The 20,561-nt window shown below is 39.0% G+C and overlaps 1 protein-coding gene across 2 annotated transcripts in view; it reads left to right on the top strand.

Annotated features, from left to right (window-relative positions):
* CASK (calcium/calmodulin dependent serine protein kinase) overlaps positions 1-20,561 on the top strand; it is a 359,561-nt gene that overhangs the window by 263,498 nt on the left and 75,502 nt on the right. For both annotated transcript variants that reach the window (XM_047076095.1, XM_047076096.1), the window contains exon 11: positions 10,866-10,987. In XM_047076095.1, coding sequence (XP_046932051.1) covers positions 10,866-10,987 — 122 coding nt within the window. The remainder of the gene's footprint in view (positions 1-10,865; positions 10,988-20,561) is intronic.

The raw sequence follows: 20,561 nt of genomic DNA, 5'->3' as shown, positions 1-20,561 counted from the left end.
GTATTTTCAGTTTTTATTTCATTTTTGTTTTTTAATATTTCCATTTTCCAGCCTAAATTTTTGTCTGTTTAACTCTAATCTTTAAATTGTGCATCATTTATTTTAAGTTGCAACATTAATCTGTCCACCATCTTTCTGTTTAAATTTGCATGGGCTTGTTTTACAGTACAAAACACAAAGCACCTTTCAGCATTACCTGAAAGTTCTTGCAAGCCTGTGGCAAAAAGAGAAAAATGATCAGAAAGCATGTGTTTCGGGGCACCTGGGTGGCTCAGTCAGTTGGGTGGCCGACTTCAGCTCAGGTCATGATCCCACGGTTTGTTGAGTTCGAGTTCCACGTCGGGCTCTGTGCTGACAGCTCAGAGCCTGGAGCCTGCTTCATATTCTGTGTCTCCCTCTCTGTCCCTCCCCTGCTCGTGGTCTGTCTCTCCCTCTCTCTCAAAATAAACATTAAAAAAAATTTTTTTTTTTAAAAAGGAAAGAACGCATGTGTTTGTAGGGTGGGAGTGGGGGGCTCCAGGGAAGGAGGCATTGGAGAACAGTGTAAGGTTCTTGAGAAGGACAACTGCCCTTTCTTGAGAAGAACAGTCTGTTTTTCATCTTTAGATAATGCCTGTTCTTTCTATGAAATAATAATAAATAGGTTGTTTTCTTTAATGACCTTGCTTGACAAAATTAAAAGCTGACTATCCTATTTTAGTCCCCCCCAAATTCTATTTAAGATCACAATTTAAAAACAAATTTAAAATTCATCCGTTTCCCGATTTGTCATCTAAAGAAGAGTCCATCATGTTTAGGTATGCTATTTACATTGTAAAACAATTTTTATGTAAGAGATTATTTTTTCTATCCGGATTATCAAAATCAGCCCATTGTACTTTTACTAGAATTTGATGAGTTTAATCACATGATGAAGAGTGTATTGTTCCTTTGTTACTTACTAATCCAAAGTCGAAATCTTTTCTCCTATTTCGAATCAAAGTGAGAATCTGAGCCCAGTGTGGCTTTGTTGTTTGTTTGTTTGTTTTTTATTTGTTAACGTTTATTTATTTTTGAGAGAGAGAGAGAGAGAGAGTGTGTGTGTGAGTGGGGGAGGGGCAGAGAGAGAGGGACACACAGAATCCAAAGCAGGCTCCGGGCTCTGAGCTGTTAGCACAGAGCCCAACAAGGAACTCGAACCCACAAACTGTGGGATCATGATCTGGGCCCAAGTCGGATGCTCAACCAACTGAGCCACCTAGGCACCCCTCGATCCCAGTGTTTTAATGACTGAAATACTTATCAGTCCTAAGGAATGTGCTCATGGAACACAAGGATTTGCTTTGGGCTCTGCTGGGGGACCATGTTTCTTGTGGCTCATCTACAGGGCCCAACTGTAGCTCGATAACCTGCTTGCTCTAAAATCATACTGTTTGTTGTTTGTCCATATGCTGCCTTCCTCCTAGGACTTCTAGCAGCAGAAAGTAGGTATCCCTTTGTTTTCCTCTAAGCTTTATCTTTTATGCAAAAGTGTTTGGCTTTGCATGGTTCATAAGCGGCTTGACTTTTTCCTTGGCTGTTTGTGTTTAGATGTTTGATTGTGAATTTTAACACTGCCTGACCACAAAATCAAAACGTGGCTGTATTGATTTCTCGAGGCATTACCATACAAATAGTACTAACTTCTCACTTTCATAAGAGGAAGACAGGCAGTGTTAAAATTTAAACTGCACTTACTATTACCTCACATCTGAATTTCAAGCACGAGTACGGTAATTTGGGGGAAAGGGTAACTTTTTTTTATAGTTTTGCTTTCAAGAAAACTTTCAGGGTAAGTGAATTTTCCTTTGACGATCGCACCCATCTGTAAGCAGTTTATACTACTCTCTATTATTGACTGAATTTTTAGTTAATTAATATGGAGCTGTGGAATAAACTCCCAAATTCATGTGTCTCAACAACTTTTAACATTGGGAAGGCCATTTATAAAGACTAATATAATGGCTAGATTTTAATTACAAATGAATGTAATTTGATTATGTGACAATATTAAAGTAAAAAGTAGGTAAGAAATTAGACACACACACACACACACACACACAAATGAGTACAAATAAGAGTAAGGCTATCTGAATAAGATGGGTGGATTGTATCAGTGTCCATATTCTGGCTGTGATGACACTATAGCTTTGTAAAACATTGCCATTGGGGACACTGAGCAAAGTATACAAGGGATCTCTGTATTTCTTACAATTGTATATGATAATCTATAATTTTTTCAGTAATTTCCATTAAAACAATAAAATAAACCTTTACCTCTAGGTTGTACTTACTGTATACTTACTGGGGGGAAGTATATAAGAGACAAAAATAAATCAGAAAATATGGATGCTAATAATTGGATACATTGTCACATTGTCTTGCATTTGTTACTCATAGCTCCAATTGCACCTGATTTAATACAAAAATCTCACAGTATGTTAGTTATCCATTGCTGTGTAATGAATCCCCTCAAAGCAGGATTTATCCTTTCACGCTTTCTGTGGGTCAGGAATCTGGATATGGTTTAGCTGTGCGCCTCTGGCTCAAGATCTCCCATGAGACTATAGTCAAGCTGTCGTCCGGGGCTGCAATCTCATCTGAAGACCCGACTGCAGGGGTGGGAATGGAATTCTCTTCCAGACTCACTGTACTATTGTTGACAGGCTGCAGTTCCTTACTGGCTAATGGGTCCCTTCCTAGGGCTGCTCACAACATAGAAGTTTGTTTCTCCCAGCATGAATGATCAAAAAGGGAGGGCAAAAGTAAGAGTGCCCGAGACAAAAGCCATCTCAGAAGTGATGTCTTATCATTTCTGCACTATTCTCTTCATCACAATGAGTTAATAAGTCCAGCCCACACTCCAGGGAAGGGATTTGATTATAGAAGGGTGTGAATAGCAGGAGGCAGGATCTTGGAGGCCATTTTAGAGGCTGTCCACATTTTAATGACTATTACAATGTGAGACACTTCCCATTTGTAACTGCTTTTGTTTCTCCAGATTTAGCACGTCTCTCCTTTTTTTTTTTTTTTTGTTTTTCAATCAGTAGACCTATCATGTCATTTGGAAATGAAAGCGTCTTAGAGGTATCAAGTAGTGCTTTTCCATAGTTGTAAAGTTTTATATGAATGAGCACTTAGCAGAATGCTATTTAAAGTGCTTTGACAAATCTGTGCCTAACAATGGTGCTATTTGAAAACAGACTATTTTAACAAGCATAATGGCATTAGAATTATAGCATTTGTGCTCCGACAGAATCCATTTACAGGGTGTACTTCTTTTTAACTAATACTAAATTTTGAGGCATCTGCCCTATACACATAAAGAATCTAAAGGATTTATCACCATGTGTAAGTTTTCATAGCTTGAATTGCATATAGTTCAAATGCTTAAGTCCAAAATACAATTTCTATTACAGGATTCACTATTGCTTATAACTTGATTGATAACCAGAATGTGCTTTGTACAGTGGGAATAAAAGCTGTTGTCCAGGGGATAAGGGGAAGCTAGCTTTTGACTGCAAAGGGACAAGAGGGAACTGTTTTGGAAAGATGAAATAGACACTTATATTAGTGAATTTGAACTTAATAAATTATACTTTAGTAAGCAGATTTTTAAAAAATGCTCTTGTGCTTACAGGTAAGGGCTTTGATTGAGTAGGTGATATGAATGCGTGTGTGTGGTGAATTCACTGTTGTATAAATGGGATTGCTAATACAATAGGAGAGAGGTAATTGGTAACTCCAGAAAAAGCTAGACTAGGTTCAGATGGTTAATTTGCTCAGTGACACTGGATTTTATAGCTATACATATAATTTTTTAAATATACACATACAAATATTTTGTTACCGAACTAACTTGCATGCATGTGTGTATGCAGTTATCAGATGTATGCAGTATATACATTTATCAAAACTTATTGAACAGTACACTTAAGATTTGTATATTTCACTTTGTAAATTTTACCTGTGAGAGAGAAGTGTTAAAATCTATGCTGAAGTGTTTAGGGGTGCAGTGTAGTGATGATGTGCACTCTGGCACTCGTTTTGAAATGAATGAAGGAGCACCTGGGTGGCACCCCTTCATTAAAGTAAATAAAACTTTAAAAAAAGAAATGAATGAAACGACATGAATTGATGGATAGATAGATGTGTGATAAAGCAAATATTGCAAATTGCTAACAATTGTATAATGTAGGTAGTGAGGACAACTCTTCCCACTTGGTATTTGTTTGAAATTTTTCATCGTAAAACATAGGGGGAAAGAATTTTAAGAAGACAGACTCAGCCCACTTTGAGACTGAGAATTTTTAGCTTAAACATTCTGTTTATTTTTCTCTCTTCCTTTCAAATTATTTCTACTCAACTTTTTCATGAGACTTTTCTAATCTTGTGATGCAGTTGTTCTGGACTCAAAGTTTTTATTGACCTTAAAAGCATATTCCTCTTTAAAGAAATAGACTGAAAATATTTTTAAAACAGTTGACAAGTTTATGCTTTTTGGTTATTATTTCTTAATAGTAGCAGAAAACCTTTGCAAAACTTGTTTGCATAGTATGGTTCTTAGAAAAAGCGGAAATGTTCAAAGTTAAAGTGTATAATTATCAACCTAAATTTTTTTAATGTTTATTTATTTTGAGAGAGAGCGAGCACACGCACCCGCGATCAGGAGAGGGACAGAGAGAGAGGGAGAAAGAGAATCCCAAGCACAGACTGACACAGGGCTCAATCCCGTGAATCGTGAAATCATGATCTGAGCCAAAATCGGGAGTCAGACACTCAACCAACGGAGCCAACAGGTGCTCGTATCAACCTAATTTTTAGATACATACTTGATCACCATATGAATTGGGCAGAAAATAAAATATTCGCCTGAAAGCAGGGCTTTGTTTCCTTCTAATTTATCATTGTGAAAGTTTTGGACTAAGGCCTACAAAAATAAGCCTTATATGGGAAATAAACTGAGATTAAAGAAAGGATAGAAATTGGACATCCTCTCATGACCAAGTGCAAATTATTCAGACGTGTTGCTGAGAGTGAAACATGATTTCAGGTGGAGTCCATCTGTAGTAGAATGACTAAGTGTCACAGACCTGACTTTTGGGACTTGCTCTTCTGCTCACTGCTGTGGCCATTTGACCCTGGTGAGCCTCCAATTTTCCAAGTATAAAAACACTTACCTTGCACCACCTGAATGGCTCAGTCGGTAAAGTGTCCAACTTCATTTCGGGTCATGATCTCACTCACAGCTGTGAGTTTAGGCCCCATGTTGGGCTCTGTGCTGACAGCCTGGAGCCTGCTTCCGATTCTGTTTCCCTCTCTCTCTGCCCCTCCCCCACTCACGCTCTGTCTCTCTCTCAAGAGTAAATAAACATTAAAAAAAATTAAATAAAAAAAAAAAAACACTTGCCCACAGGACAGGGCTACTGTGGAATCACATAAGGTAATGACTATAAAAGCACTTTGGAGGGGTGTCTGGGTGTCTCAGTCGGTTAAGCATCCAACTTTGGCTCAGGTCATGATCTCATGGTTCATGGGTTCAAGCTATGCGTCGGGCTCTGTGCTGACAGCTCAAAGCCTGGAGCCTGCTATGGACTCTGTGTCTCCCTCGCTCTCTTTGCTCCTCCCCGACTCATGCTCTGTCTCTCTCTGTCTCTCAAAAATAAATATTGAAAAAAAATTTTGATAAAAATAAATAAATAAAAGCACTTTGGAAATTATAAACTTACACAAACATAAGTAGCAAAATAATTTTATTATGACTTCAAAGAAACTGCGCTGTAAAATAAGCTGTTTTCTGTGCTTAGGTATTGCATTATAATGCTTGATTTTTAATTCTTCAGAATTTACTCAGAAAAAAATAATTTTAATCAAACGCATTTCATTGTGTCTTTTTGTGCAAAGCCCTCTAACAAAGCTCAGCCTGGAATACAAAAGTGAATAGAATACCTACAGTCCTGCCATTAAATATATTGCCCCCTGAGGTGAACTCGTGCTATTTAGTGACTGAATTTTTTCAAGGCAGTTACAAGTTTATTCAAAGGTTTTATAGGGGGAAAAACATATTTTTCAGTGTTTGAGGAAAGTGAATAGTTCTTTCAGATATGACAGGATTAATCCACAAAATAAATACCAGTAGCAGTTAAGAACCTGTGTGTGTGTGTGGGCGCGCTGTGTTATGTTGTGTTGTGTTAATTATTACTACTGCCTCAATGTTCAAAACAAATAGCAGTGGAAAAGCCCAGAAGTATCTTCGTATACCTATATATCTTATAATGAATTGAAAAATTATGGGACATTTAGATGGGCTTGGTGTTGAACTGCAGATATCAGTTGTACGTATATATTAGATGAAGAATGTGTTTCTGTGGTTCTGGTGGTCATACCCAAAGAAAGAGAGAGAGATATCAGTGGAAAGTGTTACAATGATCAAGGGTAAAGAAAGATTTTGAGGTTAGACCAAAACTATGCATTTATTCAATGTGAAAAGATAAAGGAGAAATGAAATAAAAAGTGTAATTTTCCTGCCTAATTTCAGGAACTTAAAATTTGGGACATTTTACAGAAACTGCATTAGGCAGCTTGAGTACAGCTATGGAAATGCTTCTTTTTGTGATTGAAAAGCCCCAAAGTGAACCATATTTGGGTACAGGATAAGACTATATAAATCAGTTCAGAAAAGGTGACAAGATCCAAGGAGGTTAAATAGACCTGTTGACCCAGTCGGTGTTGCCTACTGGAAACACAGGCTAACAATACTTTTGTGCTTTTGTGCTTTCCAGCAAAGCATCCTCTTCGTCCATCAGAGCACATTAGACCCCAGGTGGAGGTGTTGAATTCCTGTTCATCCACCTCCTCTCTAAGTTTGTCCCAGGGTCTCGCTAGGCAGCCTATTTCTGTGACACTTTGTTTTTTCCTCTTGTAGATCATTTACTTCAGGGTATAGTATGCCTGCTTAACACACTAGCCTGAGAGCCCCTTCCTCAAGGCCAGGAATCATACCTGTTTTCTCAGAAGTTCCCACCTGGCACCTGGCAAGAAGTAGGAATGTTCACTAAAGGGTTTGGTTATTTTCCAACCTGATAGGGTTCAGGTTCTTTTCTAGCCTCCATATCCATGCATAAACCACACGTAGCTTCTTGTTGACATTTCTCCTATGTCTCCACATACAGCCAATTCATGTAGTAAGTCAGGCAGAACATAGACTTCAGTGCATACTTTGTGGGTGTTCTAAAATGAATCAAATGTAGACCTGCTTTAAGGACCTGACAGCACAAAAGAGTGAACGAGTGCACACATAAGGTAACCCAAACAGATATTACATGGAAGCCTGGGAGTTCACAGACCAACAAGTGATACAGCCCTGGTCTGCTTCCCAGTGGTTAGACTTGCCCTCTTGGTATTCACTAGATACAAGGTTGTTTTATTTTATTTTTTTTAAGTTTCTTTATTTGTTTTTGACAGCGTGAGCAGGGGAGGGGCAGAGAGAGAGGGAGACACACAATCCAAAGCAGGTTCCAGGGTCCGAGCTGTCAGCACAGAAACCGATATGGGGCTCAAACTTGTGAACCGCGTGATCATGCCATGAGCCAAAGTCGAACACTTAACCAACTGAGCCTCCCAAGTGTCCCGTGTATTTCGAATATTTTTTATAACGTTTATTCATTTATGAGAGACAGAAAGAGACAGAGCACAAGTAGAGGGAGGTGCAGAGAGAGAGGGAGACACACAATCCGAAGCAGGCTCCAGGATCTGAGCTGTCAGCACAGAGCGTGACGTGGGGCTCGAGCCCACAAACTGTGAGATCATGACCTGAGCTGAAGTCAGATGCCTATCCAGCTGAGCCACACAGGCACCTCAAGGTTCTTTTATTTTAATCTTAGAGTATTAATAAACTGCCACCTAGATGATGTATCTGCATAAATGATACTGGCAGAAACAGTAGAAACTAGGTAAGATTCCACTAAGATAACTGAATGAAAGTGATAATTAGGTTTCTGTGGTATCTGTTGAATTTTTTTAGTATACAAACATTTCATTGGTATTTTTGTTATTGCAGTTTGGTGAGTCCGGAAGTTTAGAACTGGCTTTAGTAACTTCATAAACCTGGTATCCTTGAACTCTGCTATTGATGATGTGCAGGGGTCAGGGGCTCAGTGGGACATTTGGAACTAATTCCTTCATATTATCTCTTGTTTTACAAGGCTTTCAGTAAGGGATGATGAGAGAGCTGCCTTTGAACTAATTTCCAGAGTTGTTTTTTTTCCCCCCTACTCAGAACAAAGTAAAAGTCACGAGAAGAACAGGTAGAAGGAAATGGATTTGGTTAATGCCTTTTCAGAAACAGCAAGGGAAATGAGGACTGATTTGTGCCTTGTACCTTTTTTTTTATCCTCCTTGATACCCCTTCAATGCTTTTAGTTGAAGAATACCAAGAGACTCGTAGGCATAATCATTCAAAATTTAAAAGTATCCACACACAGTCCCTTCAATAGGCAAATGGTCAAACTGTGGTACATCCATGCAGCAGAATACTGCCCAACAATAAAAAGAATTAAACTATTGATACACACAGCAACCTGCATGAATCTCCAGAGATCTCTGCTGGGTCAAGAAAAGCCAATCTCAAAAGATTGCATACCATATGGTTCCATTTATATAGCATCCTCAAAATGAGAAAATTACAGAAATGGAGAACAGGTTAGTTAGTCACCAGGGGTTGGGAAGGGATAGGATAGGAGGAAATGAGAGTGGCTGTAGAAGGGCAAAATGAAGGGTCCCTTTGGTGATGAAAATACACTGTAGCTTGACTGTCAGTGTCATTGTCGCAGTTGTGATGTTGTGTGGCAGTTTTGCAAGATGTTCTCATTTGGGGGAACCGGGTAAAGGGTACATGAGATCTCTCTTTATTATTTCTTACAATTGCACATGAATCTACAATTATCTCAAAAAGTCAAATTTGTAAAAAAAAAAATACCCACAGTAATTTCCACGTGGATAACCACTTGATTTGTGGCTTACACCCCAAATCTTTACCATAATTAAATCATACTGCAAAAAGCAGTTGCTTAGATAGCAACTTTTTTCCATTGTAGAAAACTTGGAACATATGGACAAGAACAGAATGAAGTATAAATAGGAAAGTAAAGATCACTGCTGTTACACTTTTGGTGTATTTCATTCTGTTTTTTTCCTGAGCTTGTATATGTATTTTTTTCAGTCATAGTCGGGAATATGCAAGTTTTTGTGGTTTTGCATTCTGCTTTCTTGAATTTCAGATCATTGAGGATTTCTCTCTGTCTTTAAATTCTTCAAAGTAATTTCTATGTGGCTATATATTGCATTCTGTGGATGTTCTATACTTTATTTGATCATTCTGAATTATTTGATATTTTCTATGATAAATATCCTCATACATAAATCTTTTTTGCATTTTCCTATTTTTTTCCTTAAGGTAGTTTTTTTGGAAATGGAATTACTAAGTCCAAGTACAAAAGCATTTTTAAGGCTCTTTGAAATATGTTACCAGATTGCTTCCTGGGAAAGTGATACTAATTTACATTCTCACCAATAAGTGCGTGCAATTGGATGAGGTCCAAGGCCAAAAGTAATTAGAAACAGCATAGAATTCCAGAACAGAAAGATTCAAGACTTTTTATCATGATCTAAAGCAGAATTTCTCACCCTCAGCACTATTGACATTTTGGGCTGCATATTTCTTTCTCATGAAGGGCTGTCCTGAGTATCGTAGGATGTTTAATAGCATCCCAGGCCTCTACCCAGTAGATGATAATAGCACAAACTGTCCCCCTACCACCACCATAGTTGTGACAACAGAAATGTCTCCAGACTACCAGATGTCCCCATGGGGGGCAAAATCACCACTGCTTGAAAACTGATCCAAGACTTATATATGCAATGAGGCACTTAACTGTTAGAATTTCTCAAACACTGTGTACACGAATGTTGTGAAGCTAGCCTCTTAGGGTTCTTTCTCTGGAGTAGGTATCTGCATACTGTCTGCAGAGGAAAATAATCATTTCTTTGAGGCTGTGTAAGTGACTTTGTTACTCCCCAGTATATATCTTTCCCTACTGAAGCCTCTCTGGATTCCAGGTTATAAGAAGGAATTTTAAAGAAAGTAATCACACTACCATTTCCTTTGCCCTGCAGAAATGATTTGCCCTAATATTTAATAAGGTATTTGGAAGTGTCAGTCAATATGCTCAGCCTTTGTCTTTGTCTTTTGAATAAAAAGGGCCTAACAGATTGAGAACAACTTGATTCTCTTGACTTTGTATGGAAAGGAAGGAGAATGCATTGGGATTTTTACTAACTTAAGTTTCAGCCTTAAAAATCCTAATAAGCTTGTTTTACTCAGCAGGAGCACCTAGTCGAAGGCTTGTCCCTCAGATTTACAGCTGGCTTTGCCTTCAGTTCTTGATGGAATATACCTGTAAGAAAGGCTCGCCTGTGTTATTTCTGTAATATTTTAAAACATCATATGGTCAAGGAAAGGACACCCTCTTCCTAATGTATAACTTTCTGCACCCAGATCTTCCAGTAACTCAGTTATAGTTAATGCATTTCCTTAATGCAAGTAAGACCAGCTTCAATGTACGTACTTTGAAAAATGAGAAGCACACAAATACGTTGTCGCAAACAGAAACTCACTGAAAATACTCCATCCTTAAGCAATATGAAACTCATTGAAGACTATTGAGTACAGACATGAACCTTTGAAGTTCTGTTTGTTGGTCCATTGTTCTGAAGTGCAAGATCTGGGTTACAAAGGTTGGTTTGACATTGACTTTCTGTACTGGCTGTTTCCTGTTTGTTTCCCGTAGGAGCAGTCTCACAGGTGCTGGACAGCTTGGAAGAAATTCACGCACTTACAGACTGCAGTGAAAAGGACTTAGATTTTCTACACAGTGTTTTCCAGGATCAGCATCTTCACACACTACTAGATGTAAGTCTATCTCTTTTTTTAATTTATTTATTTTTAGCATACCTTTTTTACTTTACATGAATTTCCAGGCATCCATCCTAACAGTCCATTTTCAGTTGCCCTCAGTCTGTGAGAAATGTGGGAAATCATCCATTATAGATTCATAACTGAAATAAAGTATATATAGTACAAAGGTAAGTCACCATGAAAAGACTTATATAAGTCTATTTATGTATGTTGTGTGTGTGTGTGTGTTTCTTTTAGGGGAATCTGCTGATCTTAGCTGTGCTTGCTTTTTGTTGCTCTAAAGATGTTTTAAAACATCATACCTGAAGTATGAGTATAAGAGAGAGAAAAGTAAACCAGATACTGTGTAATGGACTAATTCACACACACACACATTTCATATTTAACATTGCTGGTTTTTATGGACTCAGTCTTCTCCTTAAAAACATAAGAATATATGCTATCATTAAATACGACAGGCTCCACTGACAGCAGATTGAGATACAAAGAAAAATCAGAAGCTGGGAGTTCACATCTGCCTTTATTTCAGTCACATTTTAAGTAACATGCCTTTCTTAGATAACTTGGTTGCCTTCAGCAGTGCAAACCTTCTTAGTACATATTAGTCTGCTAGTACGTGTTAGTCTTTTTTACACGAAAAACCTTCCATATTAAAAGAATGTTACTTGCTTTGCGGTGCCTAGCGCTTCTTGGTGCTGATTAATCCACCATAGGACACAAATTATTCTAAAGCAACATTCCCCAGGATGTATTCTACAGCACATTGCTCTGGGAGAGAGTGATTGGCCTTGCCATGGAGGGGGAAGGGGGTAGATCTTAAATGTACTGGTTAAATTATTTATCGATTAAGTAAGTTAGGGAAATGCTACATTCTTTATGCAGGTTCACAGTGGATATTAGTACTTTTTTACTGGTTTTTTTTTTTTTTGAGAGAGAGAGACAGACAGAGAGCAAGGGAGGGGCAGAGAAGGGCGGGGGGGACAGAGGATCCAAAGCGGGCTCCGCACTGACAGCAGAGGGCTCAAGGCAGGGCTGCAACTCACGAACTGTGAGGTCATGACCTGAGCTGAAGTCAGACACTTACGACTGAGCCACCCAGGCACACTGGATATTAGTATATTAACAGCTCTGAGATGCCCTGTAGCAAAGAAACCTGAGGGACTCTAATAGCATTTCTGAAACTAATTTGGGCGTAGAACTTGTATTCACAGCCCTGTCAAGTTGACGAGGACCAGTTTGGGAAAGCTAAGCCTATGAGTGTTGCATACGTTCCAAGTTCACGCTGAGTGCAGTCATAGGTAACCTACAGTTACTTCTTTGCATAAATGCAGTCAAATCAAATTAATTACCAAATTTTAAAAATTAGTTTGGCTTTTTTACATAGTGTCTGTCTTAATCAGGCCTGACTGAGTGCCATAGCACGCAATCCTAAAATTTGAGTGCCTTAACAGGATAAAAGTTTATTTCTTGCTCACATCAGAGTCCAGTGCAGGTAGATTGGGGGTGGGGGTGGGGAATATCTGCCACACAGTCATCCAGGGATCCGGGCCTCTTCCATTGTGTGGTTCTGCTATCTCCCAGGGTTTTGGAATCTTCCACTGAATCATTTGCACCCAGCAGCAGATGAACAAAAATGGAGAATTTTGCAGAGTCATGGTTGGAAATGGGCTGTATCACTTTTGCCCACATTTCAATGGCAAGTACTTGTTACATGCCTACCTAGCTACAAGAGAGCCTGGGAATATAGTTTTAACATGCACTAAGTAAAATAAGCCAGACAGGGAAATACAGATACTGCATGGTATCACTTATACGTGGAATCTTTAAAACAAAAAAGTGAAACTCCTAGAAACACAGTAGAATGATGGTTGCCCCATGCTGGGGCAGAGGGTGGGAAATGGGAGAGAGGTTGGTAAAAGGGTACCGACTTTCACTTATATGATGAATAAAGTCTGATGCATAACATGGTGACTGTAGTTGATAGACTGTATTATATAATGAAATTTGCTAAGAGAGTAGAACTTAAGTGTTGTCACAAGAAAAAAAAAGGTAGGGGCTCCTGGGTGGCTCAGTTGGTTAAGTGACTCTTGGTTTCGGCTCAGGTCATGATGTCACAGTTCGTGAGATCAAGTCCCATGTTGGGCTCTGTGCTGATAGTGCGGAGTCTTATGGGGATATTCATTCTCTCTCTCTCTCTCTCTCTCTCTCTCTCTCTCTCTCTATCTCTATCTCTATCTATCTCAAAGTAAATAAGTAAACATTTTTTTAAGTTAAATATGTGAGGTGAAGAATGTGTTGATTAACTTGATTGTGGGAATCATATCACGTTGTACACTTTAAATATATTACTCAATTGTACTCCAATAAAGCTAAGAAATGCACTCAGGAGGATAAGGAAATGGGTCTTCTCTTTAGCGTAATTTATCTTAGGTAATTTGAGGACATGTCAGATTAAGTTTAATTACAAGTAACTGTCACTTTCCTCGGGCACCAGAAAGCCTTTGAAATGCATTCTGTTTTGTGGAGTGCTCTTGACACTGCTGCCACCGCTGCTTAGCATTCCATTTTCTTCTTCATCATCACCATCATCATAGTTGTCATTATTGTTTTGTGTCATGTCAATTAGAGTTTGACCTCTGTTCATTGGCTAAATATCTCCTGTCGTCTATCATTGCTTCCTGCAATGCAGAAGGTTTTCACAATAGTGAATTCCCTGCAGAAGTTCTGCCCTTTACTAGATCTAGCAAGTGGGATTTTTTTTCATGTTTATTTATTTTTGAGAGAGACAGAGATACAAAGCACAAGCAGGGAAGGGGCAGAGAGAGAGACAGAGAACCCAAAGCAGGCTCCAGGTTCTAAGCTGTCACCACAGAGCCCGATGTGGGGCTTGGACCCATGAACCACGAGATCATGACCTGAGCTGAGGTCAGATGCTTTAACTGACTAAGCCACCCAGGTGCCCCACAAGTGGGATATTTGAAAGAAGCTGCAGCAACGCATGGAGATTTGGTTTATTTCAATGTAGTCAGTGGTTAGGTCATTGCTAAGATCTACGGATCTAAAAGATCAAGGCCTTTTTGTCATTTAAGGCTCAGAGAGGCCCAAACTGTTTTTCAGGGTGGTATTTTTCTGACTAGTGTAACAAGGCATCTGAGCACAGCCAGCTGGAGGCTGCAGGGGAAATGCAAGGACATCACTAGTTTCTACAAGGAGGGGCAGATACTCGGACACAAACGGGACTTTGGAACTGAGCCAGGCCACCACTTACTGCTCAGTGCTAAGCTTTTCAGATCTCACTGAAAACGTGTGTTTTGAATAACTGCTGCGTTCTTGGGTAGACATTGTAGCAGCTTCAGAAGAGACTCCTCAATTTTCGTGAGGAAAAACACACTTAAAGTTCCTTTGGATTCTTATGAATTATAAAGTTAAGAAAGTGTGTATAGTATCAGCACCTGCCCTGTCAATGCATGTCAATTTGAAAAGGAGCGAGTGGACTGACCAGTAAAAAGACACCATGTCTGCAGGATTTTGCGGACAAGCACTGCACACGAATCTCAAAACCCCCTGAAATGACTTCACTGTAAGGCCATTCCCTGGGCAGTGCTGGGTTCTGAAGATCCAGACTGGCTCCTCCTTCAATGAGAAGCTTAATTGTCATGAATGACCTGAGCCATCATTAGAATGTGCCCTCATGATCTCCAGCCCATAAATATGGCTCATTAAGCCCTTGTCTCAGACTGTGTTTCGGTAATATAATCAATGAAGTTTTCAAGTAGCTGCCATATAGAGAAGTCTAACCATTGAAACCGTTTTTAACACTTAAGTGCTTACGCAAAAAGGAACGTGGCATGACCAACCCTTGATAAAAAGCTTTTCAAATTTTGACCATTCATTGCTCTTCCTTCTAATAATGTTCCATAGCCTGTGCTTGGATGGGAATTGTTGTTTTACAGAGTCAACACTGATTCCATTTTTAAGGATTCCAAGTAGTGACACCTAGTGGCATACTTTTGTGGCCCATGGATTGATTGTCACTTAACCCCACTGAGCCATTTTATAAAATATCTTTATTTTATTTAAATAATTCCTGTTAACTCAACAACACTCTAAGCAGCTAAGTTTGAGGTCATAATTTTTAAGCTGACAAAAAGAGGATTAAGTTCCTACAAGATCGTCTAGGACTTCATTTTTTCTAGTCATGCCTTTTGTTTTTTTTTAAGTTTATTTTTATTTGAGAGATAGACAGTAAGCAGGGGAAGGACAGGGAGAGGGAGACAGAATCCCAAGCAGGCTCTGCGCTGCCAGCACAGAGCCAGATGTGGGGCTCGAACTCAAGAACCACAAGATCATGACCTGAGCTGAAGTCAAGAGTCTGACGCTTGACCGGCTGAGCCACCCAGGCACCCCCTAGTCATGCCTTTAAAATAGTAAGCTGAAAATGCAAAAGAAATATTATTAGAATTTGGAGGAAACAAAACATCTGTTGTGTTGAAAGAATTTATATTAAAACAAAAGGAGAAATACTGTGGTTGCACTAAAAGGGGAAATGCTTTATGATTTGAACTCTAGTAAAACACCTCTAGTTTAATCTGTAGTGAGAAATTAAAAAAAAGAAAAAGAAACCGATCCAGAAATTTCTAAATGTTTGCTCCCCAACCAGTTCTACCTGGCACATATATACTACTCCTTACTTTGTGGGGAGAACTAAAGAGGCTTGACGAGGAGCGGTGTTTGGTCTAGCTTGGTCCATATGTCTGTTCTCACAAATTAAAAGCACCGGTGCAGAGATGTTCTGTGTATAAAATATGCAGATCAATTTCAGTAAAATGTATTTTGGCACATGTATGAGCTTGCTGAGGCTGCCACAACGAAGTGTCACGACCTGGGTGGCTTCAAATAACAGTCTGGGAGGCCAGAAGTCCTAAATCAAGCCATCAGCAGGGCCATGCTCCCTCCAAAAGCTTCAAGGAAGACTCCTTCCATACCTCTTTGGAAGCTTCTGGTAGTTGCCTACAATCCCTGGGGTTCCTTGGCTTGTAGATGCACCCCTCCAGTCCCAGCCTCCGACTGCCCATGGCATTTTTCTCTATGTGCCTGTGACTCTGTGACGACCTTTTTATAAAGACACCGGTCATTGAATTTAGGGCCTGTCCTAATCCAGTATGACCCCATCTTAATTAAATCTTCAAAGACCCTATTTCCAAAATAAGGTCACATTGTGAGGCTCCACATAGACATGAATTTTGAGGGGAGAGTAGTCCGCCCAGTACCACCTGGAAACCTGATTTTGCCCTGAATTGATTCTTCAGGTGTGAATGTAAGTTACACAGATTTAATATAAAATAATGAAATGTTACCCCGTCATTCTTTCAGTGAGCTTGCTTGGGAATTGGTGTTAGGGTGTACTTCTGCCTCTTAATGATATTTTGAGTTAGTTTTGGCTTGCCACTTGTATGTGATACATTGGATTGTCAGATGACAGATGCGTTTTTGGACCGAAAAATCAAGAGTTTTTTTTTTTTCAGTTAAAAAGCCTTTTGCAAGTGTTATTTGCTGGTGATTCGCAGTCTTCTCAATTTTTTGTAGAAATTTTGCTATTAAAGAATAAATGTTTACTTTGTAAGTCAACAATGTCATAAAACATTGTTAAATGACACATTTATCTCTCTCTGCCAAACTTTGACAACTAGTTTTAAACATTCACCCACCATCTGTCATACCTCTGAACAGCTGTTAACATTCGTTATAGACTGCTGTTTCCATAGTAAATGTGATGCCCCACCTAATTAAGATTATTTTTGTGGGAAGTCCTAAAATTATGTTTAATTTCTGATTAGATTAATAAAACTCATTGCAGTGGCAGCTTAATTTAGCACTTTTTATGTTGATTTATATGTAGATTTTTATTATAGATTAACTGGTATTTTAAGATATTACATTAGAAATAAATCCGTGTCTGGAATCCTGCGTATTTTGTATAACTGACATCTTTATTATAGTTTTTTACTGTTTAGGGAGAGTTAGAGAGGGTTTTTTATCCAGCATTGGAAAACTACAACTGTTGATTTACTATTTTGGTTTTTTGAGATGATATTAAATTAGTAGTCCTATTTGGGAACAGCATATTTTTAGAACTCCAAAGTTTCCTAAAGGGGGAAAAAAATGGAACTTCTGCAGTGATTTGATGTTTTCCAGCAATTTGTGGTTTGAGAAGTAAGTTGATACACTGTTAAGTTTGGATGTTTAAACAGATTACCAGTCAGGAAATGCCAAAGCTAAATTTCCCATGAATTTGTAGTCCAGTCAAGTTAGACTTAAATGTCTAGAATATTTTGAGCACCTTCAGCAGTTGAACTACTGGGACCTTCTCAGGGTGCCTTCTAGTCTTAAGCATGAGCTTCAGCAAATATGAGAGCAGCCAGGTGGTGGGCCAGTGGTGTCACCTTTGTGCTACTTTGCCTCCTGGGGCCTGGAGACTGAAGCACACTGCTGCTCACTTGGGGAAAAGGGGTCTCTCATTCCACTGTTTCTGACTGGATGGGCAAAACTCCTGTGCCTGTTTCTATCAGCGTACCCACGTATTAGCGTAAGTAGAAAATTACCCCATGAGGGGTGCCTGGGTGGCTCAGTCAGTTGAGCGTCCGAGTTCGGCTCAGGTCATGATCTTGCAGTCTGTGAGTTTGAGCCCCACGTTGGGCTCTGTGTTGACAGCTTGGAGCCTGGAGCCTGCTTCGGATTCTGTGTCTCCCTCTCTCCCTGCCCCTCCCCCACTCATGCTCTGTCTCTCTCTCAAAAATAAATAGACATTTTTTTAAAAATTAATAAAAAAAAGAAAATTGCCCCATGCAACAAAGTCCCTGGGGTAAAGAGAGCTAGAAATAGCATATATCCTGAATATTTTCAAAGTAGTTTTTCTTCATTCTTAATGAAGTTACCCACAAACTTAGCAAAAAAAAAAAAAGGCTACTAAGTATATGGTCATTCATTAAGCAGCAGTAGAAAATGAATACAAGCAGAAACAAAGCAAGGTTTGTCTGCTCTTAACCATTTCTATTCAACATTGTACTGGAGGTCCTGGCCAGTGCAGTAAAAAAGCAAGAAAAAAAAAATTCAAGGCATGCAGATAAGAAAGGAAGAAGTAAAACCATCTTCTCACAGAGATATATTCTTGTATGTAGAAAATCCTAAGGAATCCACACAAAAAATCCGCTAGAACCAATAAGCAAGTTTAGCAAGAATGCGGGGTATAAGATCAATATACCAAAATTAACTGCATTTCTACATACAAGCAGCAAATCATGTGAAAGTAAAAGTAAAGAAATACAATACCATCAAAAAGAATAAAATAGCGAATTGAGCAAAAGTATAAGAGGACTTATACACTGAAAACTACAAATGTTGCTGAAAGAAAGTAAAGAAGTTCTCAATAAATGGAGATAAAGAGATTGATTGTTGGATTGGAAAACAGTATTGTTAAGGTGGCAATTTTCCCCATATCAATCTATAGATTCAAGACAGTCCTTGTCAACATCTCAGCAGAATTTTTTGGTTTTGGTAGAAGTTGACATGCTGATCCTAAAATTTATATGGAAATGCCAAAACAGTTTTGAAAAAAAAAGAAGCTCAAAGTTAGGAGACTGATTTCAACGCTTACTACAAAGCTACTGTAATGCAAATAGTACAGTATTGGTGTAAGGATAGACTTACAGATCAGTTGAACAGAACAGAGTTCATAAATGAACCTTCCCATTCATGGTCAGTTGATTTTTCAGCAAAAGTTCCCGGGCAATTTAGTGAGTAATGAATAAATGATTTGTTGTTTGTGGGTTTTTTGGTTTTTTTTTTTTTAATGTTTATTTTTCTTTGAGACAGAGGGGGCGGGGTGGAGGGAGACACAGAATCCGAAGCAGGCTCCAGGCTCTGAGCTGTGAGCACAGAGCCCAATACAGGGCTCGAACTCACAAGCCATGAGATCATGACCTGAGCCAAAGTCAGACACTTAACTGACTGAGCCACCCAGGTGCCCCTGTTATGTTTTGTTTTGTGTTTTGTTTTGTTTTGTTTTGTTTTAACATGGTGCTAAAGCAGTGGGATATCCATATGCAAAGAAATTAACTTAGACCCTTAACCTCACATCCCACACAAAAAATTACTACAAGATGGATCATAGATTCATTTTAAGCTTAAAATAAAATTACTTTAAAGAAAATGTAGGAGTACATCTTCATTAGCTTGGGTTAGTCAAAGGGTTCTTAGATATAACACAAGGGAACTGTTGGGGATGAAGGAAATGTTCTACAACTGGGTTGAGATGATGGTTGTACAACCGTATAGATTTACTAAGAATCCTCAAACTATACATGTACAATGGGCAAACTGTGCAGTTTGTAAATGAAAAAGCTTTTCTTTTAAGTTTACTTATTTTGAGAAAAAGAGAGCATGTGCACATGAGCAGGGGAGGGGTAGAGAGAGAGAGAGAGAGATGGAGAGAGAGAGAATCCCAAGCAGGCTCCACACTGTCAGCACAGAGCCTGTGCTCTAACCCATGAACTCTCACGATCATGACCTGAGCCAAGATCAAGAGTCGGACATTTAATCAACTGAGCCACCTAGGCACCCCCCGCCCCCAGCCAATAAAGCTTTTAAAAATAATAAATGAGAAAGAATTCCCTTTTATTTAAAAAAAATCTATTTTACTGCTTTTATATATTATTTTAAGGTTAGGCACTGTTGGAAGTTCCTTCCATGTGCTGTGGGTTACAGTGTACCGTGGATCCCACTATGTCATTTGTAATCCATTGTTCCCACTATGACACCACTTTCCAGTGTCTCCTGGATTTGTCCCTGTGTCCTGGCACCAGTCCAGCAAAGCCAGACTGCCCTTAGCAGTGCCCAAAGCCCACTAAGGGGAGGGGGGGGTCATCCTTGTAGGTTTCACAGCGTCATCACACTGATTTCCTCCTTTCAATATTTCACTTCATGGCTAAGAATTTACCACTTATTGACTTAAAAATGCTAAATTTGTTTTTCTGTCCCAAGAACTGTCTTCTTAACCAATGTGTAGTTGTGCCTCATGAAAGAAGTCCAGATTATCTTTTTTATTTAAAAACATTATGAATCACATGATTTTATATACTTTTCAATAAGAGGGGGTACCTTCTCAGAGCAACATGTTTTAGTTATTCATTTCTTCTACATGCAAATACATATTCGTCATTTCCCAGAGTTCACAGCCTTTTAACAGATTTGACATAATAGCAATTTTTTGTCCTTTTACTGTGGTAAAATATAACATGAAATTTACCATTTTAACCATTTTTTAAAATGTTTCTTTATTTTGAGAGAGATAGTGTGAGCATGGGAGGGGCAGAGAGAGAGAGGGTGAGAGACTTCCAAGCAGGCTCCTCACTGATAGCGGGGCTTGAACCCACAAACCGTGAGATCATGACCTGAACTGAAATCAGGAGTTGAACACTTAACTGACAGAGCCACGTGGGCACCCCCATTTTAACCATTAGGTAGATTCACACTGTTGTGCAGCCATCCCCACCGTCCATCTCCACAACTC

Source organism: Lynx rufus, unplaced genomic scaffold, assembly GCF_022079265.1.
Source record: "Lynx rufus isolate CCGP_SWC_20201006 ecotype Redwood Valley unplaced genomic scaffold, mLynRuf1.p SCAF_14, whole genome shotgun sequence".
NCBI classification, from domain to species: domain Eukaryota; kingdom Metazoa; phylum Chordata; class Mammalia; order Carnivora; family Felidae; genus Lynx; species Lynx rufus.
The sequence above is the reverse complement of the archived record's forward strand: the minus strand, read 5'-3'. Positions and strand labels throughout refer to the sequence as shown.